The following is a 24,954-nucleotide window of genomic DNA, read 5'->3' as shown; positions in this document are numbered from 1 at the left end:
AAAGGTAGAAGGATAAAGTTACATCATTTCTTAATGCAAGTGCAAGGTAAAAAGGTAACATATAAAATTGGACGGGGGAGTAATAAATATAATCTCTCCCAGGATATTCACTCATTCATGAAGAATTTAAAGAGATTGAATATATATGTATAAATTTACTTATTTAAGTAGTGTAATATTTTCAAGAAAGATGTCAATTGTTAATAATGATTGTTCTGAATTAGGTTAGCTTCGTCATTCTAGAGTAAGCATTACTCTAATTTCTAAGATTACTGTAATTTTCAGGATTAATGAAAATGTTGAAAGCTATGACTTCGTTAAATTTTTCAACAGCAAAACTGATTTTACTTATATAGTTGTCCTATAGTTTTTGTTGGCCTTTTGGTCTCAGTTTTTTCTCATTTTTCCTTACAAAGTCGCAACTTGTCTTGTTTCTGTTACAACGTCTGTGACTAAGGGTGTGTTCCTTATCGAGGAATTTTCAATTTTTTCATGTTCGTTTGTATAAATATTTTGAATAATATTTTCTCTAGGAAAATAAGTTATTTTAAAATATGAAATTTCATAAACGACATTTCATATTGTGTTTTTTCACCCTTCAACGCACCCCATTTTCATCCTCACATCTGTATTCCCTACCCCTTTACCGTATCCACACTCTACCTTCCATAATATTTATCTAAACTATATCTTAGAACTGTAATTTTTGCTTACCAAACATGAAAAAACAATTAAAAAATTACTATCTAAAAATACGTTTTTTTCAATACCGAACACACTCCAAATTAGTCAAAGGGGTCCCAATGAAGAAACCTACGATTCGTTGAGCATTGTAGGGTTTCATATTTTTTTAAAAAAAATAATTAGTACTGACGTTGTTTCAATTAGTGTAAATGTCTTTAATTGGGCACAAAATTAAAGTGAGAGAAAAAAATATTTAGAAATTTATGAATCTTATTAAATAATGCTATATAAATTGTAATGGAGGAAGGAATTTACTAGTGTTCAATCAATATTTTCAAAGTTACTACCAAAAGATACACTATAGTGAAGTGAATGAAGTTGTTTCTTCCTTAATCGAAGATCTTAAATTCGAGCCGTGTATATAGAAAAAATCCTCATGTTCAACATTGGACGGAAAAAAAAAGGTTTTCAAAGGTTGGGAGAAGTTGTTGGATATGCTTGGAGGATTGAGGCATCAAGTTGGTTGAGATATTTTGACTTTTTGTTTACCTACAACAATAATTGTTGCATGACTCCAAGAGATAGTTGTGGGCCATTGGGTTCTCGTTTGGTGTCTACTTTTGGCCCATTATACCAGACACCTCACATATGCTTTCTTATCCTTTACTACTACTCCCTCCGTCCCTATTTACTTGTCCATATTTCCTCTTTTAGATGTCCCTATTTACTTGTCCATTTTGACAAATCAAGAAAGGACAAAAAAAAAAATTCCTATTATACCCTCGTTTAAACTTCTTGAAAATTTAAACTTCCCCAACATTGATTAGTTATCTTGAATAAATTTATTTTGGAATCATAATTAATAAGGGAAAAATTGTAACTTCACTATGCTAATCATTTTTGCCTTAATAAATGTGTCATTTCTAAAGTGGACAACTAAATAGGGACGGAGGGAGTATTATTTGGCCCCTAGACAGACACGCTTGAAAAAAAAATTAAATCACATCATTCACTTTTTTTAAAAAAATTCTCAATATTTTTGGGAACATACAGTCGCCATTCTTACATTATTACGTAATTTTTAATTTTTGCAATTATGTCTTATTATTAAATATTTTCTCTATCGCCCAATGCATGATTCATTCGGAATGACAATCTTAACACGATTTTTTTCATATTCAGAGTTCGAATCTAAAACATCTGATTAAAGACAGGGGCAAACCGACCCTATGCCATGGGGTGCCATCCGACACGGCTTCGTCAATTTTTTTTAATATTATGTTATATAAATCTGAGAAAAAACCAAAACATTAGTAAAAATAATGAAAATGACACTTCTTGCACAATTGTGTTGCCTTGGCGCGTTGGTTTGACATGTGGCTGGAGTGTATTAATTCTCTTAACTGGCCAGGTCCAAGTCTCATCAAGAGCTAAAACAAATTTATTTTTGGCTTTTTCAGTAATTACCATTTTTTTTATTAATATAGTGTTGTTATACCAACTATTTTATTATTAAATATCGACACCGCTTACAGAAAATCCTACGTACACCACTGAATTTAAAGGTGATGCATTTTCACAACTACACCACAACCCATGTTGAAAATTGTACTCATATTACATAAATAGGAGCAACTTAGTTAATTTATAGGGATAAGGGTCTGAAAAATACCTCAACTTTGGTCGAATTTGTTGTTGCGATACTAAACTTTCATGAGGACCTATTACCTCCCTAGACTATTTAATACCGTATTTTAAACATATATATTTGCCCACGTAGACATAAAAAATAATGCATTATTATAAATAGTAATGTGTCCACGTGGGTACATATATACCTTTAAAATACACTATTAAATAGTTCAGGGGGTATAAAATACGGTATTAAATAGTCTAGGGAAGTAATAGGTTCTCATGAAAGTTTAGTATCGCAACAACAAATTCGACCAGAGTTAGGGTATTTTTCAGACCCTTACCCCTAATTTATACAAGTGGAAAGGAAAAACATATATAAAATGTGACATGCATAATTCAATGATTCAATGCAAGTTGAAAGAGAAAACATTTATAAAATGTGAAAACAAGGTGGCTACTTTCAATATTGAGGTAGCCGACACCAAATAATGAGTTGATTTCATGTATTGATGTAATATCAGTTTTAAACACATATAGAGTATGAAATTGAAAATAGTTCATTTTTCCTATGAGAGTCATTAGTCAAGTGTGTAATTGATGTTAACGTCCTTGTAAATGTGATATCAAATCCGGGAAAAAGATTCTTCAACTATATCAACAAACGTTGGAGTGTTTAACCATAATAATTCATTAAAAGAGGTAATTTTTTTCGCTCGAAATTACTCACAACAAGTTAAAATAACTTTAATTTATATTCATGGCCAAAAACTACTATATTTTTCTTCAAATTTTATAATAAAATATGACCAAGCGTCTAATTTTAATTTGCACATACTGTCATTAGTGAGGAGTATTGAAAACACTCCTAAACTAGGCGTGCACTATTAGTTTCATCCTCGAACTATTGATAGCCATAAAAACACTCATTTACGTGATTAACTGAACTTAAATACACCTCCAATCTTGCAACACGAGTAAAATACATCCCTAAATTCTCGTCAAGTTAAGGGGTGTTTTCAACACTTTTCTCGGTTTTTTATTAAGAGTCACATGCAATACAAGAATTTGAGACCACTTGATATATCATGTGGCAGATCGGGGTGTATCTATGTTTAGTTAGTAAAGTAGAAAGATGTTTTTAAGGTTGTCAATAGTTCGAAGATGAAACTTAATGTGTTTTCAAATATTTTTCTTAATATGAAATGAGACATTAGAAAATTTTGAAAGTCATCTGTTTTGAATTTTTATTTTTGTGGTCTATGCAAAGAAGAAAAAGACAGGATGTTAGTAATATTTGTGGATATCTGTGAAAATCAATAAAAGAGCTGTGAATGGACCCAAAGAGGGCTTATAGTTAACGGGCCCTTCCAAATATAATTGGGAATTCTACATATTTGGCATCTTGGTAAGGGCTTTTGTTACCATATTTGTATTTTAATTTTGTATCTGCCCGTTTTCATTTTACCAAGACATGTTTGAATGAAAATAAGTTAACAAAATTAAGAAAGATTAATAAAAGTCATTGTTTTAAAAAATCCATAATGTAAAGCTACAAAATTTATGACGTTAAAAGTAAAAATTCATAATGTATCAAATCAAACTGAACATCTCGGAGTAACTATGAATTTGATGATAGGAAATTCATCTTTTGGAATGGTGCTAGAGAATTTTGAAAGTCTAGGCTTTTTATTTGGGCCATTCCTTATTTGGCCCAGAGTGATGTTACAAGAAGACCTAGGGTCTAGGGATGACAAATTAAATCCATATAAACATGATATGTCTGCTTGGTCATTGACCAACACATTTATTAGTTCAGCCCAACATATTTTAAATAATTTAAAATTTAAGCTGACATGTGATTAAACATGACATGACATGAGTTCAACCTAATCGAGGACATGATCTTAGATGAGATCATATGGAGGACACATATCATGGTAGATGATTGGTTGGATAGTTGAGAACTATCTTACTTATTCTTCCATGCTAGTAGTCGTATTTTTACACCAAAAGTTTCTTATTATTCATGTTACTATTAGTACTATTTAATGCATGTTGCACTTCAATTATGAAATTATTTTGTTTGTAGTTATCGTTCTTTTTTAGTATGTCATGTCATGCTTTTAGTATTTTGTTTTTTACTTGTCAACCACCAGCAACAAGCAAAATGATTTTGAACTGTTCGATTGGAATCATCATACTTATTTTTAACAAATCCATCTATTTGCTGTTACAAAGCAAATCTATAATTTCCATGAAGAAAGACGCTTGGACTAGATGTTCATGTCTATGAATTAACAATATCAACTGAATTTCATCATTACTACTGTATCTAAATCCCAAGTATGAAAGACTCATGAAAAGGACACTCAAAGAACAAAGTCAGTCCAGTTAATTTACAGCCCATAATGAAGAAAATTAGCAAAAGGCAATAGTAGTATTAAGGAAGAAGAGAAAGTATCATACCTGTAAAGCAGAGCTAATATATGAAAAAGCAGAGCATATTAAAAGCGAAGGGACATGCCGATTCTCCAATTGTATGCGACTTTTCGAACATTCTCATCATTGTGCTTCCTCCTCTTTTTTCCCCTTTTATAATTCTACTAGTCTTTACGCCAATATAGCCAATCTGTTTAGATTCTAAAACATATGGCAGTTTCGCCGGAAACAATGCCGGATAATTCCTTCATCGATTTCCGTGCACCACCGCCATCTCCGATCGCCTCAGGACGCCGATCCTGTGTTAGGAACGATGAAGTCCTCACGGAATTTCTGCAAAATTCGTTAAGAGTACCAGACCTCGTGCTACCTGATCGAGTATTCCCGAGGCAAAAATCAATTCACAATCCGTCGAAACTCGATTTTCAGTCATTAGCGTCCTTGAACAATGACGCAATCGCGAAAATTCTGGATTCAGTTGCGACGATTGGATGCTTTGAGGTTGTTAACCATGGAATTTCAGGAGATCTGATCAAATTAGTTTTGTCTGCCGGGGACGGAATCTTCGGGATTTCGCCGGAGAGAAAGGAAAAATTGACAAGGTCATCGGAAAAGGCATATGGATTTGAGGAATTTCACGGAGAGGAGGAAAGAGAGACGAGTGAAGAGTTCGTTTGGTGCAGAGGAGATCAAAATTTCAACAAAGAAATGGAGGGAATTTGGCCTCTTGGATTTTCGAATTTCAGGTAATTAAATTCATCAATTTTGTCCCCTTTGTAGTAAGATTGATAATAAATTTCATATTTAGCGGTAATGTTTGTTAATTCTAGGATCCAATGATCAACCTCTAATAAATACCAAGGCTTGTAAGCTCACAAGCCATGACCATATTGTTTCGATTCAATGGTTAATCCTTGTGTTTTGATCAATTTAATATGATTTAATTATATTCTAATCAAATTGAATTTATTTATGTAATTTTTTTGCATGTAACCAATGATTAAACCTTTAACTATATGGTGACCCAATGATAATTCTTATACTTATGCCAAATTATTTGCCATGACTCGTGAAGACGAGTTGAGAGAAAAAAAATGTAAACAAAACTGTTGGTTTGAGAGGGACTATGGGGTCGTTTGGTTGATGGTTAGGAAAGTGCATATAAGCTTGCTCATAAGTCATATCTAATTTGACTCGCTCATTTGCCAACGTTATTAACATGTTTACTTTGATAAAAAAATTGGCTCCATCACTAAGCAACATAATTTATAATCTCAAACTGAAATCATTGCAATCACGTGCTAGCTATATTTTTTTCTCTTTCATATAATTATTGCTCTTCATGATTCGCATGCGTGCTAAACGATGACGACTTTCAATGTGAAATATTCTAAATCATATTAGCTGATAATTCACCTAGTCGATCGAAACGTTCGTACTAATAAAATTATTCAATTTCAATGACAGTGAAAGGATGGAAAAAGTTTTGGATGGCATGGAAGACATAGCTGGAAGAATCCTACAATTCCTGCAGCAAAATACTCCTAAAAAATTAATCAATGAAAATATCGATGAAATGCAGGACGAAAATGGGGATTTGCCAGCAACCTCCATCTGTTATCTACACAAGCATAAAGGAAGTTTAAAAGGAGATGAAGAGTACATGATGAACACCTTACAATATGATGTGATTAGAATGTTGATAAGAGGATCTGAGTTTCCTCATGCATTGTGTTTGCATGTTAGCAATGGATGCTCAGAGTTTCATGTTTATTCTAAGAAAGGTTGGGTCTCTTTTCAGCCTGGTAAAGATTCACTTATCGTCACCATCGGAGATCTCTTACAGGTAATAAATTTCAATGTCTATGAGTATATATATCCTTCTAAGCAAAATGAACTTGTTGTCACGATCCACTGAGATTAAAAACTAATAAAATGTCACATAATGATCCATTATGACGGCCATTATTGTGTTTAACTTTAGGCCTTTTGCTTTTACTAGTATCTTTCTTTTCATATTCTACGAACATCATAAGGGCCCCTTAATTAACCACTTTGTTCTACCATCATTTTAGATTAAAAAAATGGAAAAGTTAATGATAACTATCATTCTTGGATTTGTAATATTTCACTTGAAGTCTTTAAGATTTATGTTTTTATTTTCTTTTCATTTTTTAATTTTAATTAATGTATTGAATTGTTTTAGAGATGGAGTGGTGGACAATACAAGCATGTGATAGGAAGGCCTGTTTATCAAGGTAAAACAGAGGATTGCGTATCCATGGCTTTACTAATTTCTCCTCCTAAGATCGTCGAAGATAACCCTACTAAGCATGAACATGAACAAGAGAAGACCATTTCAATTGGGCAACAAATTATTATCGCGATAGCATTTATTCTTATTTACAATTTCTTCATTTATATCTATAAGAAGCTTTGAAGAGTTGAAGATTTTCTATGATGTGTCTGATACAGAGCATTTCAGTTTGCCTTTTCATTTCCTTCTCTTTATTTTTGTTGTTGTTAGATTGTACATGGTTTTCGGATATGTTTTGTCAAATATATGAGATTTAAGATTTTGATCATGCTATTATCTTTATTTAAATTTCTCTCATATAGATGTAACCAACTAGAAAACTTGAAAATTAGTTATCTAACTAGAAAACTTGAACAAGATGTAACATTTCACCCAGGGGACGGGGGAATTGGTTATTGCTAGAGATAGAGAAATACAGTTAATTAGGCATAGACACAAAGGCCAAATGAACAGTTCTGACCAGGAGAGCATACATTATAACACTTGCCACAATTTCCGTTGTCTTTCTTGATGTCCACACAGATCCCACCGCAGCATCTTGTTCCAACGATACAAACGAGGCCACAGGAGCCACAGTTGAACCTGTTGGTGAACAAATCAACACAAAAGTAGTCGAAACAACATGTACGATGTTCTGATAGTCTCTTGCAAGTTTTGCAGATCAAGTCATCGTCATTAGAATTATCTGTGCTCGTGTATTTTCCTAGCTGTGTGGGAGGAGGAAATACAACTTTTTGTGCAGAAAGAGCAACGTTGGTGTAAGAGTTTGTAGTTGAATATCTATGGTTTGCCACAGATCCGGATATTATGGTAATTGGTTTGCAAGAAAGAGCAAGGATGACGATGAGAAGGATGATAAGATCCATTATTGACTCTTGTGGTTTCTGCTGAACTGCTACAAGGTTTTATAAATAATAGAGTATGGCATGAGAACATAATTTCAAATACAAAAATCTAGGGTCCATGCACAAAGAATCTGAAATAACATGGCTTGTTATGCGATAAGTCAAAGTTGCATAATGCACAAGTATAAGCCCCTTAGTAGGTGAGGAACATGAATGGAGCTAGTTGATAAATGTCAAAACCTATGCATTTCACTTTTTGAACTTATTGGCACCTGGTGCTAGTGACAGATCTTGGAGCCCAAATTATAAGGAATTACTTGGAAGGTTGAACTTAAATCAAATGTGGACATCCATACAAGTTACAGTAGGGAAATATTGATTTATCAAGTCTACGTTGCTTTCACCCGCCATCTGTCACACAACTAAAATTTGCACAAGACTTTTGATTGTTAATTGAAAAGATCGCACCAAAACTCAAAAAGTGAAAAGAAGAAAATGAAAGACACATACGTCTTTATAGTTTAGTAGAACATGGTTGTGACAAAATGAATTTTGCATCATTCTTACTATTTGAACATGAGGAATCAGTTATACCAAGTATAAAATCCTAATCGATCTAAAATTAGCAATATGGATCGTTTGAACTGATATCAGGAGATGGAATGATCTTACAAATAATCTCAAAACATAATAACATTTTGATGCATCAATCTTTCCCATGTTTGACTACTCAGAATACATGATCGGGGGTTAAAGTCTTCACAACTCTGGTCCTTGATAAGTTTTCGGAGTTGTTCTAACTGCTAGAGGACTCTTCCCATGTTTGACATGATAAATTCATGTTGCATCACGAAAACTGGCAGACAGCCTCGTAATTCTTGATAAGATTGTGCTACTGAAATATCTCTACTACTTGCTATATCATACTATTGTATAAGCCTCTAGCTAGGTGAATCCAGCTGCTATCCCCTAAATATGGGGATCATCATTTTCCTCGTCCGTCTTTGGCTTCTCTGTAATATAAGCCTCTGTAATTCTCCACACAAAACTCACCGGCCATATTACCATAATTTTCCTTCTGAGCATCTGGAAACATGCTCAAATTGGGGTTCAAATACATTAATTCTACTGGAGGATGAAATTTCACTAACATTATGGGTGTGTTTGGTATGAAGGAAAATATTTTCTGGAAAATACTTTCCAATTTTCTCATGTTTGATTGGGCTATAAATGTTTTGGAAAATGTTTTCCAAATCAACTCATTTTCCTCAAATTTAAGGAAAATGACTTTCTTTCAAAACTTAAGGAAAACATTTTCTAAAACTCTCTTCCAACTTCAAATTACAATTATTTTTTTTGTTGAAAAAATCAATTTATTTTGTCTCTACCCTCAAACCACCCCCCAATCACCCCAACTCATTTTCCTCAAGGAAAATGACTTTCTTTCAAAACTTAAGGAAAACATTTTCTAAAACTCTCTTCCAACTTCAAATTACAATTATTTTTTTGTTGAAAAAATCAATTTATTTTGTCTCTACCCTCAAACCACCCCCCAATCACCCCCCCCCCCTCCCCCTCCCCCAAAAATAAAATAAAATTTTAAAGCTTGTTTTTAAATCCAATTTTTTTTACCCCACCCTCACCCCTACCCCCTCCCCCTCCCAAAAAAATATAAAAAATTATTTTTAAAAAATATTTCTAATTTCAATTTTTTATTTTTTTACCCCCCTATCAGCCCCCAACCCCCTTCAAAAGAAAAAAAATATAAGTTTGTTTTTAAAAAATATTTTCACCCAGCCCCCTCTCTGGTCAACCCCCCCCCCCCCCCCCCCCCCCTCCAAAAAAAAAAAAATATTTACAAATTCAAAATTTCATTTTTTCACCCTACCCTCGACCCCCCACCCACCCCTACCCCCAACCCCCCCCACCCCCCAAAAAAAATAATTTTAAGTTTGTTTTTAGAAAATATTTCAACTTCAAAATTTATTTTTTCACCCTACCCTTGACCCACCCACCTCCTACCCGGCCCCCCCACCCCCCACAAATAAAATTTAAGTTTGTTTTTAAAAAATATTTTCAATTTCAAATTTTCATTTTTTCACCCCTAGAACCCCCACCCACCCAACCACCCCCTACCAGCCCCCCACCCCCTCCCAAAAAAAAATAAAAAATTTCAAGTTTATTTTTAAAACATATTTTCAAATTCAAAATTTCATTTTTTCACTCCTACCCTCGACCCCCACCCACCCACCCCCTACCAGCCCCCCCACCACCCCCAAAAAATAATTTTAAGTTTGTTTTTCAAAAATATTTTCAATTTCAAAATTTCATTTTTTTCACCCCCTATCCACCCCCCCACCCACGCCCAAAAAAAAATTTAATTTTGTTTTTAAAATATATTTTCAACTTCAAAATTATTTTTTTCACCGCAACCCTCGACCCCCCCCCACGCACCCCCAACCAGCCCCCACCCCCCAAAAAAAAAAATTTAAGTTTGTTTTTTAAAAAATATTTTCAACTTCAAAATTTCAATTTTTCACCCCTACCCTCGACCCCCCACCCCCAAAAAAAATTTAAGTTTATTTTTAAAAACTATTTTCAATTTCAAAAATTATTTTCTACTCTAATAAAAATAAAAGATATTTCTCAAAAATATTTTTCATTCATAAATCAAACACTAAAAATCTTTTTCGAAAAATATTTTCTACTCACCAACCAAACATGAGAAAATAAGTCAAAAATCAACTTGTTTTCCAGGAAAACATTTTTCATGGAAAACATTTTCCTTCATACCAAACACACCCTATGTTCTACAACATAGACCAACTTGATCAATACTGTGATTCAGCAATTCTTATTCTTTTATCAAAATTACACAAACATACAAGTTAAAGAATGAAATAACACGATTACACACTACAAATCAAAAGCAGCAGCTTGACTAGGAAAATAAATAAATAAATAAAGAATGTAGTTACTATTTCTTACCATAGATGGAAGAATACAGTGTAGTCAAGGTTAGTAAAAATCCAACCTTGTTTTAACAAATCTTTACCTAATACTCTGTATCACTTATTAGACGCCTATGTCGATTGTAATGCTTCTCAATGAAGACCTTTGAAGCCCCTTGTACAGTTCTGCGCCAAGTCTATGTACAAGAAAGAAAGAAAAAAACAAGTGATTTAGAACAAATTTATCAGTATATCATAACAATTGCAGATTTGAAACTATCTGATACAATCCGTAAATAACTAATCCCACCATAAGTTATCCCAACCAAACCTGAAATAAACTCATCCTAAAACTATGTGTTATCCTCGTAGCAAAGGAGCCCTAAATATGATGAAATTAGCTGACTCTGTTATTATTTTTGCTAGAATGCACTGACGAATTAATCTTTATTAAAGGCGTATTTGATGATTAAATCGATCAATCTGCTATGAAATTAGCGGAGCAAAAATAGCAAGTGATGAAGAATGAATTACTCTAACCTTCTCAATAGTACCAAAAAAAGATCTGTTGTTGAGATTCCTAGCCCTAAGCTTTGCTTTTACAATCAACGCCACGGATCTTTGAGAAACTGCGGGAGGTAACAGGGATTTCCTTTCGCCGAAAACATGATTAGTAGTATCAACTTTGGTTTGTAGTGTTCTTTTCCTTCTTTTAGCTAATCTGAGCTCCTTTTTACCTTCTAGTTCAGAATCCATCTCAGCAAACTTCCTCAGTAGCTGATCTGATGATGCCTTTGTAACATGCTGAATTTTACCACCATTTTCTTTTGCAGCTTCCATTGATGATTATGTGAATTGTGAAGAATAGAGAAGAAGAAATTAATAATAGCTCAAAAAACAAAAGGAAACAGAGAGAGATATGTGTTAATTGTGAATTGTGGAAGACGACGAGTTTGTCTCAACAACGGTTACTATGTGCCTTAATATGCGCCAAGAGTCGACCGTTGGACAATAATTTATATCTTTATTAAAATTAAAGTGATTTTTTTCCTAACATTGAAGAATAAAACCCTCTAGTTATTTAAAAGTGTCAAAAACAGCTCATTAATTATACTATAGAGTCACATATGCTCCAACCGTTATTAAAGTGGGCAAAAGTGCCCATGTTTTGAAAGGAATCTCAAAATCAAATATAAAAGCATTAGGATATTTATAATTGAGATTAATTTGATATGTATTATTTAGTTTAGTGGGTTGGGCTGAGTCCGATTTAAAAAATAGAGGCATATTTGATCTTATAGTATATACTTAGGATAAACTTAGCTAATACACGAAGTAAAGAGATATATTTATGACATTTTTTCATGCTTCATACAAGAAAATGTCTATATAAAATAAGTAAATTTAATTGGAAAAAAAAAGTGTCAGGGACGAGCCCCCACTTCCACAGATCCTTACATATATAAGAAAGTTTAGGTGGAATATAAGAAATTAACATCATAGGATAATTATGCTTTTTAAAAGTACAATGACATATCTAATCCTAAAATTTGATTAAAAACAAATATATTTAAAAGGAATACTATGATTTATTTGTTAGAGAATATAATCCTTTCCCCCATTATATGATGTTATTTATTAGAATTTTCTTAAGAGATCTCTTTTCTTAAATCGTAATCTTTTGGCCATCTATTTCTTCCAATTTAGAGACCATTTTGCCCATATTTTTAAAAAAGTTACATAAATAATAATAAAAAATATATAAGTAAATATAATATTTTAAAATTAAGAAGTGATTTTCAATTTTAAAAGGGATCTCAAAATTTATTTGTTACCCAATTTGGCCCATTTCAGTTGAGTTTCGTTTGGAGTACTTGTGTTGTTACATGACTCGCTCCACCAATTATCGTCATCATACACACACGTGTCAACTATCTATTGGATTACCACGTACACTAAACACTCACCTCGACTCAGAGGATCTAACTTTTTTTCCCAAGCAAAGTCACAACTCTGCTTCTCTCTCAGGCAGACAGCAGCACAAAATCCCACAAAAACACTCTCTCTCTCTCTTCTCTTATTCTGTGTTTGGTTTACACAGAAAAAAAAATGGATGACTTGATGGAAACAGATGAAGAATTAATGGATTTCACCTTAGCTGAGGTAAATTTCAATTCACTTTCTTGATTAAATTATTGCATGTCTTTTGGATTAAATTAAATTACCAAATGTGGATTAATTTTCTGAGGATTTTCAATTTTCTGTCAACAGGCTATGGAAATGACCACTTTCTTTAAAGGATTGAAAGGAAAATCAATCAGTCAAGAGTTGTGTCAAGAATTTGCTACCAAGTTTAGGTAAGAAAATAATTGGATTAAATTGTCTTTTATTTCTTGTTGCTAATTGTTGATTCTTGCAGTTCTTCGCCATTTCGTACTGGGAAATCTTTAATAAAAGGGGAACAGGTTTATCTCTAAACTTTGTAAATATTTTCTGTTTTTATTGCATTCTTTGGTAGGCCCTCCGTTTCAATTTGTTTGTCTGGTTTTGACTTGGCATTAAGTATAGAAAGTAAAGGATATTTTTTGAATCGTGTGATCTTAAACTAAAGATATGTAGCATGTGGAAAGTTGAAATTAAAGAGTAGTCAAGAAAGAAAGAGACATTCCTACAAATTTTCATTATGTTTTTGTTATGTCAAAGGTGCAAAGTTGGTTTCTTGATAAGAAAAAACCAAAAGCAGCTGAAGTCCCTGTTGATGATTATGTAGAACATGTTGATGATTATGAAGAACCTGTTGTTCCTAAACGACGAGGAAGAAAACCAAAATCTAAAAACACAAGTTCATCTCTGGTGGTCTACAAAAAATACGATGCTTGTGGTTACACAAGACTCCCAGAATGTGCATATGACATGCCTCAGAGGCCCAGAGGTTACTAATTTCTCACTGGCCTGTATTAGTGTAGTGAATTGAGACTGCATTTTTGAGCTATGGTTAGTCATGGTCCACATGTATGATTTTGTCCTCACTAAGGGATTAGACGTAGTTTATTCGAATCGATGTATGAATCACATGAATTTTCTTTTGAGTTGCTGAAATATAGATAACTATGAAAAAAGAAGAATTAGATATAAAGAACCTTTATGTAACTAACACACATAATCACCAGTTTATAGTGAAGATGAGCCACCGGTATCTTCTTTTCCTGTTAATCTGTTTTAACCTGCTATTTCGTTGAAATTTTCTCTTTTTATGAGTTTGACAAAAAGTTTCATTGAAATGTGCCGACATGAAATACTTTGCTGTTGCCTGTAGTCTTACAAATTTAGTCTTATCGAATTGCTTTTGTTCCCAAGATACACCAGTTTAATTTAAACAGTTGCTAGCATCTTGATGAAACCAGGAGACAATTTACGTAATGCATATCCTGTGGTTTTAAGACATTTTTCTTGATTTTATCTGTTTTCTCTGTGTTTTCTCACTTATCATGGTTGAACATAGAGAGTACTTGCCTACAGTATCATATTATGATATGCATGAGTGCAATGTCATAAGAAAAATGATGTATTGTATTAATGATAAACAGACTCGTATTTTAAATAGAGTGCCTTGAACTTTGTAACTACTTGGTTGCTGTTACTGTCAATCTCAGACCAATGTGCATTCTATTGTAGTTTCTGCAGCAGAGATGGCCAAAGAACTCACAGGGTTGGCTTTTGAAGCTCTGTCAGCAAAGGATTTAGCTTGGTGAGTATTTGATATGTAGCTATAGCGTTCTCTATACAACAGATAGTGCTTTATTTTGCTGAGATTCCACGTGTTTAGACCTAATCTATTTCTCCTCATAGATCACAGCCTTGTAGTTTCTGATTTTGTCTCAATACTATTGGTCTTCAGTTTTGTTACCAGATATGGAAGAAGAATCGCTGCTAGTGGCCCTTTAGGTTGGAAAAATAATAATCAACGAATGACATAATTTGCATTTCTTATATACTTAGCAAACCTGCATCTTAGATTGCCAGAGGTGATAAAATGTCATGATGAAATATCAGATCTGTTGTAGTTAATTTGTGCTGGTAAAAGCAACTTATGGATATCCGAGTTCAGCAGCTTGGGAGTGGAGTTTAAGAAGTTGAAGCTAGTAAAGATGTATTAAGGCATTCTCAGGAACATAACAATGATAGGAAGCATAAGAGCTACTAATAAGTGAAAAACTATCACCTCATCAGAGAACTGATCTATCATTTTCTCTCAACTTCTACCATGAAATGTCGAAGAAAAATGAACATACCATACTGTAGAGGCAAGTCTTTAATACCTCGGATTGAAAGGCAAAAGTTGGCAATATTCAGTGGCTGAATGGTTCAGGCATTAACAGGATGAGTTGGTGCTAGTCATAGCAACTCTTTGTCCTGAGCATAGAATTCTACCGAAAATATGAATGTCGTAAAGGACTAAAGGTCAACGAAATCCTGTGTGACAAAACTCCTTTCTCAATAGTAATACTAGATTTTTATATCCAATGCTTCCTTGTTTAGGCAAAAGGAACCAACTTGAGTTGCTTGTATGCTTTCTGAACTCTACTCACCAAGAATTATGTTCCCATATCTATGTATGAATTCGATAAGATACTAGCTCATCCTCAAAAAAACTATGCTGCAGATCTAGAATTATATACTGAGATGTTATAAAGAGAGATCACTCCGTTGCTTAAAGTCATGAAGCACTTCGGAAGCAAGCGTTCATTGCTTCTCATCAGTGAAGCGAAGCAACTTCAAAGAAGTTTGCGCTTCAGACATTGAGGCACAAAACATTCCTCTCTCAATACTCTTCAGCCTTTTCTTACTTTCTTCTTTCTGTTCTTTCATTTGCAAAAACTCTTTGTATATGACTACTGTTTCGCTGCTTCTTTGTTGGTCTCTTTTGTTCAAAATGACTTTTGCTTCTCCTTATCTCTGTGCAAGCCTTGTCTGCTTTTGAGCTTTTTTCTGCGACTATCATTTGCTGTCAACTATTCTTTTTCTCCTTCTCTTGTCTGTTTCTATCTCGTCCCAATTCTCCTACTCTAGATTATGGACTGACCTTTAGGAAAACAAAGAACCACTCTTGCGAATAAAGCAAAGTTTTAATGAAGTCCTAACGTAATTAATATGAAATTAAATGTTGCAAAGTGTGTTATGCTCTGTCAGGCTCTTACTGCTGCGGCAAAATTGATATTGACCCTGTCTGACCAAGTAGCCGTTTCTCTGGCTTTTGCAGGTATGATGTGGCCTCATTTCTCAACTTCAGAGTTCTTTACACGGGCGAGCTTGTAAGATGTTTGTTCTCTCTGATCCTTTATCTGGTTTTCCTATTTGTATTGACATTTTAAACTAGAATATGCCCTTTGGTTCATGTTTACTTAGAAGTCATAGGCGGATCTAGGTAAGGTCAAGGGGGTTTATCGATGAAACTTTATACTGTTTATACATGGTTGAAATGATTTTTTTATGTATATATAGTAGATGTTGAACTTTCTTTGGCTTCTTCGTGTGTGTACTTTTCATATTTTCAACCCCAGAAGTAAAAAACCTGGCTCCGGCTCTGCTGGAAGTTATAGTAATCTAGTGATCACGGTGTATGTGAGAGATTTAAGATATATCCTTGACCCCACTGTTAAGTAGGAAAAGTCTAATAGTGCCAGGAATCCTCCCCTAGGTTTTATATGATAGAAATGCATTGATAACTGATTTTGAAACGTAGATGATGGACTCACTTGTCACTTTTTTAAGTCGAAATGCATTTTACTTGAACAGTATATGTGGTTGAATGAGCTCCATATTATGGTGCAGCAATCAGCGTCATATCCGCTGAACTTTACGTTGGACAAAGATTTGTTCTGAAATATATGAAGTATTTCATTTTGCAGGAAGTTCGTGTAAGATTTGCTGGCTTTGGTAATGAAGAAGATGAATGGGTGAATGTTAAAAGGGGAGTACGTGAACGTTCTGTTCCCTTAGAGCCCTCAGAATGTGTCAAGCTGAGCGTTGGAGATCCTGTGATGTGCTTCAGGGTATCATTTCATTTTGCCAACTTTTGTTAAGAATAATACTCCTCGGTTCTTAAAAACCACCATTGATACCACGAAATATGTCCTTTCATTTTCTCCAAGTCTTGTTATGCTCATTTTGTAATTGTATGTTCCAAATTCACAGGAAGATGAATATCTCGCAGTATATGGTGACTCAGAGGTTGTGGAGATCCAAAGGAATCTACATGATAATACAAGATGCACGTGCATCTTTGTCGTCCGCTATGACTTAGATAAGGCTGAGGTAAATCATTGAAACATGGCATGTAGTGGTAGTATATTGATGTCAATACTCAATACTAATAATTTCATTGTTATTGTTCTGATGCAGGAGAAAATTACACTCGACAAGATGTGTTGCAGACCAAACTTCACCTATAACAAGAACAACAACAACGACAACACACCCAGTGAAATTCCACTAGTGGAATCTGAGGAGGATAGGATGTAGTAAACTCGAGTCAATGAGCTTCAGATGCCAGATGGTTAAACAAAGAAAGTACACCTTAGTCACTAAGCATCCAAACTTGGGATAGCAGGATAAAGTGTTTCTACTCGTGTATTACGCTGAATTGTGTGTCTTGTACAAGTTTCATGAAAACAATGGTGAATAACTGTAACTCGATGGTTGGTAGAATCTTGACAGTGATAAACTCACTGGGCCAGCACATCCGGGGAGTTGTGCTGGAATTTTGGATGTTGGAAGCAATGTAATATTTAGCATTCGCTTTGCTTGTTCTTCTTTTCTGCCCACTTTTCTATCTTGCCTTTGTCTGTCGGAAACAACGTCTCTACCTCACAAAGTAGGGGTAAGGTGTACGTATATGATATATCCCACCCTTTCCACACCTCACTTGTGAATTGCACTAGGTATGTTGTTGTTGTTGTTCTATATTGCCTCTTTGCTGATTACAGATTGAATGGTTTATTAGACCACAATCATAACTAGAGTTGTAATCTTAAAATTGGTCTTAAGATGATTTTGAATGGTAGTATTTGATATGTGAGGTTTTATATAGTCCATCCCAACTTACTCGATATTGAAGCATAGTTTGTTGTTGTAGAATCACTGAACTTATGGCTGGATACCAGAAAATAAATGGCTTATCACTTAAAAATGATTAGAGTAATGCTTAAAGCAAGTTAAATCAAAAGATTAAAAGTGATTGAGTAGTATTTAGAACATTTCATCGAGCAAATACCAGTCCCTCTCGCAGCTTGTTGAATATAAAGAGATGCTGATAAATAAATAAATAAATAAATAAATAAATAGAGGACACTTGTGTCTCACAAGCTTGATGGATTGGCTAAATAAATTATTTTAACAAACTTACACAACAAGCCCGTCTAGCTCAGTTGGTATAGCGCAAGGCTCTTAACCTTGTGGTCGTGGGTTCGAGCCCCACGGTGGGCGTTTCATTTTTTTATTTCTTTTAATCACTTTTTGCCGTTTCATTTTATTTTTTATCAATTTTTAGATTGCACTATGTATAAATTTTATTTTCACAAGGAATGGACAATGAAGTTAAATGCATATAAATATACATTTAAATTCGTATCAAACTGAACAAATAAAGACACGTGTTTACATGGCATAATACATGTAGGACTTCATTTAGGATGCAAAGTGTCACGTGGAACACATATGTCTACTTGTTTGAGTTTAATTAGATACTTATGACATCCAAAATTAATGAATATAAATGTGAGGCAAGCTAGAGGGTATAATGTCTAAAAGCTCAGGCTCGAAAACTGGATTCCACCTAATTTTTGCTCAAAGGTGAAAGGACTGCTAAATGGTTTAGCAGAGTCTTGTGAATCCGACATCAATTATCATTGTTGTTTCATTTCTAGTTTAACTTTACCTATACTTAGAAATTGGCACTACATTATTGGCTCTCAACTTTTAATATAATGTTGGTTTCCATCTATTTTTTGTGTGCAACTATAATACTGTTCATGAGAAAAAAGGAAAAATGATCAAACAAAAAGATTGATACTTGATAAAAGAAAAGTGATTGGGGACCTATTACAGCTCTCCTTAGTTAAGTGCGCGCTCAATCATAGAGGAGGAATTCGACTTCATAAAAATAAGTAAAGCAGAAAAAGACAACAACAATAACTTCACTTGTGGTGAGCAATGAGCGGAGCCATCTTACGTGAAGGGTGGTCAGGTACTTAATAATCGCCGAAAATTATGTAAGGTATTAGGTATAGAGGTTAAATATGTATTATGGTGACTGTATATTGAATTTTACACATTTTAACATAACTAAGAAGAAAATTTACCCATTCTTCACCAAATTTCTGATCCATGAAAGTGGGCTATACAAATTTGCATTGACCATTTCTTCGTAATTTAAGCTCAACTGGTGTCATCAATATCATTCATCATACAAAATAATTAAAAATAGGGTGAAAATTATTTACGTCTCCCAACTTTACTTTAAAAGTCAAATTTCTACGACAATTTTCAATCCCTTTTATATCAATTAATATTTTAAAATAATTTTATTTTACTCTTATATTATCAACCTTTATTATGATATATTTCTTTTTAAAAAAAACTACGTAACATACAAATTTAGAATAAAGTAAAAAAGCATATCTAAAATAGCAATAGATTCAAAGCACGAAGAAAAAACAAAAATGAGAAATTGCATATTCAATCGTGCAAAAGGATATATAACGACTCCTTAATATACATTATACATTATCTAAGTTGGATAATAACTGTATAAGAAGATAAGGATGAAGACATGTATAAATCCTCATTCATATAATTAAAAGGTATGGTCCTTTATAGATTTATTATCATCTTCATATTCATATATCCTAAGAGTTCATAATACATTGCTAAATAATTGTTGAGTGACACGTCCCTTTAGCTAGCTCACTTTATACAAAAGGTCCTCTAATTATGTTGATGTTTCAGCTTTATTGAATTGCTATACTTCTTTTTCCTTATATATAGGCATCAATATATGGCATAATACTATTTAGTATATACCTTCCTTAACAATGGTGTTAGTGGCCGTTTGGTTGGTGGAATATGAGATTTAGTCACCACATAAAACTCCTTAATATTATATAGTATGGTTGATGTTTTTGAATATTCTTTTTGTTTTAATTTATGTGGCATCGTTTGATTTGACTTAATTTAAAAAAGAAAAGGACATTTTTGAAATTTATGGTATAAAATAAATCATGAATATTTGTATGCTTATAAATCATTTCATCATTTTATTGAGGGTTGAGGGGGAATTTCAAAGTAATGTTTTTTTAATTATAGAAAGGTAAAAATTAATATTTCTTTTTGAGACAGACTAAAAAAAAAAGTGTTGAATGGAGATATAGAGAGTAATGTATATACATAAGTTATTTATATAAAAAGGAAAGAGTGTCACCTAAAAGACTCCCTCGTTCTCTTCAAATTTATTTTATTTGTCTTAAAAATATCAAATAAAACTTGATTCTACATTATAATTATCACATAATTTGTCTTCCAACCAAATATGCTCACTTCTTCTTCTTTTTTTTTTTTTTTTTTAACTCCTCCAGGAGTTCCCCATCATTTTTACTTTGTTGGTGACTAATCGAACTCACAATTTTCAGATTGGAAGTGAGGGTGTTTATCATCCGAGCAACTCTTTCACATCACGTCAGAGGGGTGTTACTTTTAGATTGAAAGTGAGGAGTGTTACTATTAGTATTTTATTTTTATGCCCCCACAACAACAAAAACAATATGATCTTATTTTAGTAAATACTTATGCTACATTTTTTTATGTTTTTAAATTTGAGAAATGGATAAATTAGTAAATAGAGGGGTTGCTTTTTGTTTTTGTTTTTGTTTTTTTGTATGTACGGAAACATGAGTTGTAAAAAAAAAGGATGAGATTTGATTAGTGCAGTATGAAGAGTTCAATAATTGAGCACCACTTCCCAGTCTGCCCTTCCACACTCAAATTTTCTTTCTTTTTGGAATTTGCTTTTAGGTTTTAATATTTTCCAATTACAATGTCTGATATATTTTATGTAAAAAAAGAAAAAAACTATTCTAATACCCAAACAAAAACTTTGTACGCCACAATCCACACAAATGAGCATACGTGCGGAAAATAATAATAAACTAAGCTACCATTTATTAACGGAAAAGGATAAAAAATAAATCTTCTTACATATTAAAAATGATTTTAAATTTAAAATTTTAGACGCGAACCATGAATATGAAATTGCTTTTGGTACAGAGCATTTGATTATGAAACAAGGATTCGAAATTAGACAGCCTCAATATAAATATATCTAATGAAAAACAAAAAAAGATGTTGAGAAAGCGATTAATTGAGTTATTTCTACCCAATTGATCACGAAAAGATGTAAAATAGATTATTCAATGCAATTATTGGCAACATGTATTCAGGTAATTAATGTGTTCTTCAATTATCAAATCCTTTTTTTCAAGTTGATATAATTAGACTGTTGATTGTAAATTAAAAAAAAAAAACATCTTTTGACTTTTGTGTTGTCATGTAAGAACATAAATTGAATGGGTCACAATAGAAAACCTAGTTTGTTTGTTTTTGTTTAAAGACCACAACTTGTCAACTTTATGAAAGGTGGTGGGTAGTTGTGGGCAAGTCTTAGCAATAAAATCAAAAAGCTTTAGGTAGTGTAACTTTCACTAAAGCCACCTTCCCTACCTTGTTCTTATAATTATATTCATTCTTTTATGACAATTTTTATTTTAGTTTTATACTTCCTCCGTGCACTTTTAATTGTCATGATTTTCCTTTTTAGAGTTAAACTATAAGAATTTTGACTAACATTTTACGATATATTTTTTCATCATAGTGATATGCAAAAAATTGCAATTTATAGTACATTTCGTTTAGTTTTTGAATATCTAATATTTTGTTTAAAATATCAAATAAATGTAATCTAATTTACCTTTGACAATTAGTCAAACTGATTTTCGAAAAGCGCAACATAACAAATAAAAGACATAATGCATAAACATGACCTTTAACTTGGCGTCCGCTGATTACTATGATCTTTAACTTTGGGTGTGCATAAGTAGACACTTAAACTTGTATAGAATTAAACAAATAGATACATTCGTCCTACATGGCACACAATTTCGTGTCCTACGTAGCGTCCTATGTGTATTAGGCAATGTAGGACACGTGTGTCTACTTATTCAATTTTATACAAGTTTAAGTATTTTGTGCACACTCAAAATTAAAGAGCATAATTGTCTGTTAAAGTCAAGTTAAAAGTCATGTTTATATATTATGCATATTTGAAAATATCATTTTCTTTTGCTCAAAAACCATTTCATTTGTGTAGCAGTGTAGGTTTTGTGGTAATACACATTTATAAATAAAAAAAAAAAGAGTCAATTAATTACCCACATATATACCAGCTGAAATTAGTGGGTACATCTGCACCTGCCCTTACATATTGTTTTTGTCCTTGAATGTTTTTTTTTTTCAATTTGGGGAAATTTGAAAAAAAGTCAATATCATGCACCTTGTTTTCTTGAAAAAAATAGCATGCATGCCATGCATCTTCTTTTACTTCACTATCATGCCCATCTCAATTGGTGTTCCGCTTTTTATATTTATAATTTATAGGAGGAATAAATATCTCTATTTGGAAATAGGTTCTTTTCTTCTGTTTCATTTTAATTGGTCTGATTTAATACACTAATCCTTAAAAACTTTTATTCAAATTGTATGTGTAACTAAATTAACTTTATCGGTGATATTTTGAACTCTAAATTTGATTATTACTCTTTCATATAGTTATTTAATATTAAGGTTAGCTAATATGTGGAAAAATATATATTTACTTATTAAAACAGAAAAGTAAATATAAAAATTTCATTTTAGTATAAATTAAAGATGAAGTAAAATGAAATAGAGAAAATGCTATATTGTTTATTATTTTGGCCAATTAGCTATTCCTTTATTGGATGCCCATCTCAGTAAGTATTAATTTCTAGTGTTACTTTAAAGAGAAAAAACATAAAGTCACCACTGAAGTTGTCCCGAATTTTCAAAAAGAAATCTTAACTTTGTGGGTGTCCTATTATCCCATTGAACAACTTCACAATAGTATGTATATCCCATTTTTCACCAAATACCACTTATACAAAAATATTTATAAGTCACGCACTAATAGTCACTTGACACGTGTTAAAAGTAATTTTTAATTATTTTTATTTGATTTCTTTGCTTTTCTTTTTCTTTTTCTCTTTCTTCTTCGCCTCAACCTCTTCTTCTGTCATTCCTTTCATGGCGATGAACAGTCGCCAAACCCGTTGTGGCGGGACGGAATTTTTTGGCAGCATTACTAATTATTTGTCAAACTGTCACAAATTAATTTATTTATGAAAATAAATATCGTCAAATAATCAAAATTTAAATACTCAAATATCACTAAGTCAAAATCTGACATTTAAATCACCTCCTTCTCCAACTTCTTACTCTCAAATAGAGTTTTCCATAGTTTCACTAGTCCCAAATCCCAAACTTGATTTGTAGGAGGAATAAAATCACTAAAATAATTTGTTATTCAAAAAAATAAAAATAAGAATGAACACAATAACATTAGTTTTAAAAAAACAATGACCAGAGAGGAAAAAGATCACAAGATTTTTTTTTGAAGGAAGACATAGATGTCCAAGAAATATGGGTAAGCTAATGATGATAGAGAAGATGAGAAAAAAGATTTTAAAATTGAAAACTATTCCTAATAAAGCTTAAAAAAATTAATACATGGGTTTTTACATTTTTTTCAAAATATGTCAAATTGGGAGTGCCACATTGCAATTTTACGTTGATCCGAAGCTGTATGAACAGTCCTTTACGCGCCCATATTTTGTGACAACACGAGTGGTGTTAAAATTAGTCAAAAGGGTATATTTATTGTGGATTTAGATGGTTTCGTAGGGTAATATGACACCCACAAAATTAAAGTGTCTTTTTGAAAATTCGAAACAACTTTAGAAGTGACTTTATGGTTTTTCTCTACTTTAAAAGTTATACTCTTTGTTTAAGAAAGAATGACCTACTTTTAAAAAAAAATTATTTTAAAATGAATATCTCATTTTCTTTTTTGAAAACACTTTAATTTTAACTTTTCACCTGACATGTTTAAGACCAAACAAGTTTAAAAGACATTTTGATACATTTGACATAACTTTAATTTAGGGTTACAAGATTGAAAAAAAATCTTTATTTTCTTAAACTCCGTATTAAGTTAAAGTAGGTCATTTTTCTTTTATACAGAGGGAGTAGTTTACTTTATTTGTTAAACTTTGATTAATAATTTTGCTTAATTAGTCTCACAGTGAAAAGTTGAATGACAAAAGCGTACCCTAATCATTACGTTAATAAATTTTGCACATTCAATATGATTTTCGTTGTTTTAAATAAGTTACATATATATATTTTATGTGGAGGTTATCATTGGTTTTGTGGTTATTTGATAACTTCGCCTTTAAGATATAAATTTAAAATATAAAATGTGTTGCTGGTTTTGAATTATTTTCAGAGAATTCCAATTATTAACACGACAAGAAATGTCAAAGTTTTGAATGAGTAAACGAAACGTATTACAACTTTAATTTATAAGTTACTAAATTGACATACCACAAAGAAATTTAATACTATAGGGTGTCCACTTGCCTTTATAAAAATTTTTTAAAAAATTAACCATGGGGTCAATGATTAAAACCCTTTTGACATGATTGAAATATGTTGTTGAGTTTATCCAATTTAATTAATTCTGTCATTCTCTTTATAATAAATCGTAGTGTTTAAGGAACATTATTAGACAAGTGTCCACGTAAAGAAATTAAATCACATAATCAATCGAAATTTCTGACTTTATATTTGTTATTTGGCACTTTTTATGATAAATAGAATGTGATAAGTATTTTGAGATAAAAAAAAATCTTTGAGGTTTACACGTGGATCCTTCGAAAGATGAAAAATGTTAAAGCTT

The 24,954-nt window shown here is 32.4% G+C and overlaps 4 protein-coding genes and 1 non-coding gene across 5 annotated transcripts; 3 read left to right on the top strand and 2 right to left on the bottom strand.

Annotated features, from left to right (window-relative positions):
* The first annotated feature begins 4,905 nt into the window (after positions 1 to 4,905).
* Positions 4,906 to 7,340, top strand: LOC125820783 (flavonol synthase/flavanone 3-hydroxylase). The gene is made up of 3 exons (XM_049500217.1): positions 4,906 to 5,504; positions 6,226 to 6,604; positions 6,965 to 7,340. Exons 1-3 carry the CDS (start codon positions 4,969 to 4,971, stop codon positions 7,196 to 7,198), a joined length of 1,149 nt encoding a protein of 382 aa, XP_049356174.1. The 5' UTR covers positions 4,906 to 4,968; the 3' UTR covers positions 7,199 to 7,340.
* A 60-nt stretch (positions 7,341 to 7,400) lies between these two features.
* Positions 7,401 to 7,941, bottom strand: LOC125820784 (protein STIG1). The gene has a single exon (XM_049500218.1). The coding sequence runs from the start codon at positions 7,939 to 7,941 to the stop codon at positions 7,498 to 7,500; it is 444 nt and encodes a 147-aa protein (XP_049356175.1). The 3' UTR covers positions 7,401 to 7,497.
* Positions 7,942 to 10,748: 2,807 nt separating this feature from the next.
* LOC125820729 (uncharacterized) lies at positions 10,749 to 11,811 on the bottom strand. The gene is made up of 2 exons (XM_049500152.1): positions 11,412 to 11,811; positions 10,749 to 11,068 (listed from the first exon to the last, which is right to left on the bottom strand). The coding sequence occupies exons 1-2, from the start codon at positions 11,709 to 11,711 to the stop codon at positions 10,976 to 10,978; spliced, it is 393 nt and encodes a 130-aa protein (XP_049356109.1). The 5' UTR covers positions 11,712 to 11,811; the 3' UTR covers positions 10,749 to 10,975.
* A 1,105-nt stretch (positions 11,812 to 12,916) lies between these two features.
* LOC125820805 (protein SAWADEE HOMEODOMAIN HOMOLOG 1-like) lies at positions 12,917 to 17,958 on the top strand. Its single transcript, XM_049500243.1, has 9 exons — positions 12,917 to 13,034; positions 13,143 to 13,228; positions 13,291 to 13,336; positions 13,575 to 13,803; positions 14,547 to 14,619; positions 16,132 to 16,183; positions 16,781 to 16,924; positions 17,067 to 17,186; positions 17,274 to 17,958. Exons 1-9 carry the CDS (start codon positions 12,981 to 12,983, stop codon positions 17,391 to 17,393), a joined length of 924 nt encoding a protein of 307 aa, XP_049356200.1. The 5' UTR covers positions 12,917 to 12,980; the 3' UTR covers positions 17,394 to 17,958.
* A 325-nt stretch (positions 17,959 to 18,283) lies between these two features.
* Positions 18,284 to 18,356, top strand: TRNAK-CUU (transfer RNA lysine (anticodon CUU)). Its single transcript has one exon. It is a non-coding gene; the product is annotated as a tRNA-Lys (tRNA).
* The last annotated feature ends 6,598 nt before the right edge of the window (positions 18,357 to 24,954 follow it).

The sequence above is a fragment of the Solanum verrucosum genome, unplaced genomic scaffold (genome assembly GCF_900185275.1).
Source record: "Solanum verrucosum unplaced genomic scaffold, falcon-dt-bn FXZP01000117.1, whole genome shotgun sequence".
NCBI classification, from domain to species: domain Eukaryota; kingdom Viridiplantae; phylum Streptophyta; class Magnoliopsida; order Solanales; family Solanaceae; genus Solanum; species Solanum verrucosum.
Note: the sequence above shows the minus strand (reverse complement) of the source record. Positions and strands in the feature narration are given on the sequence as shown.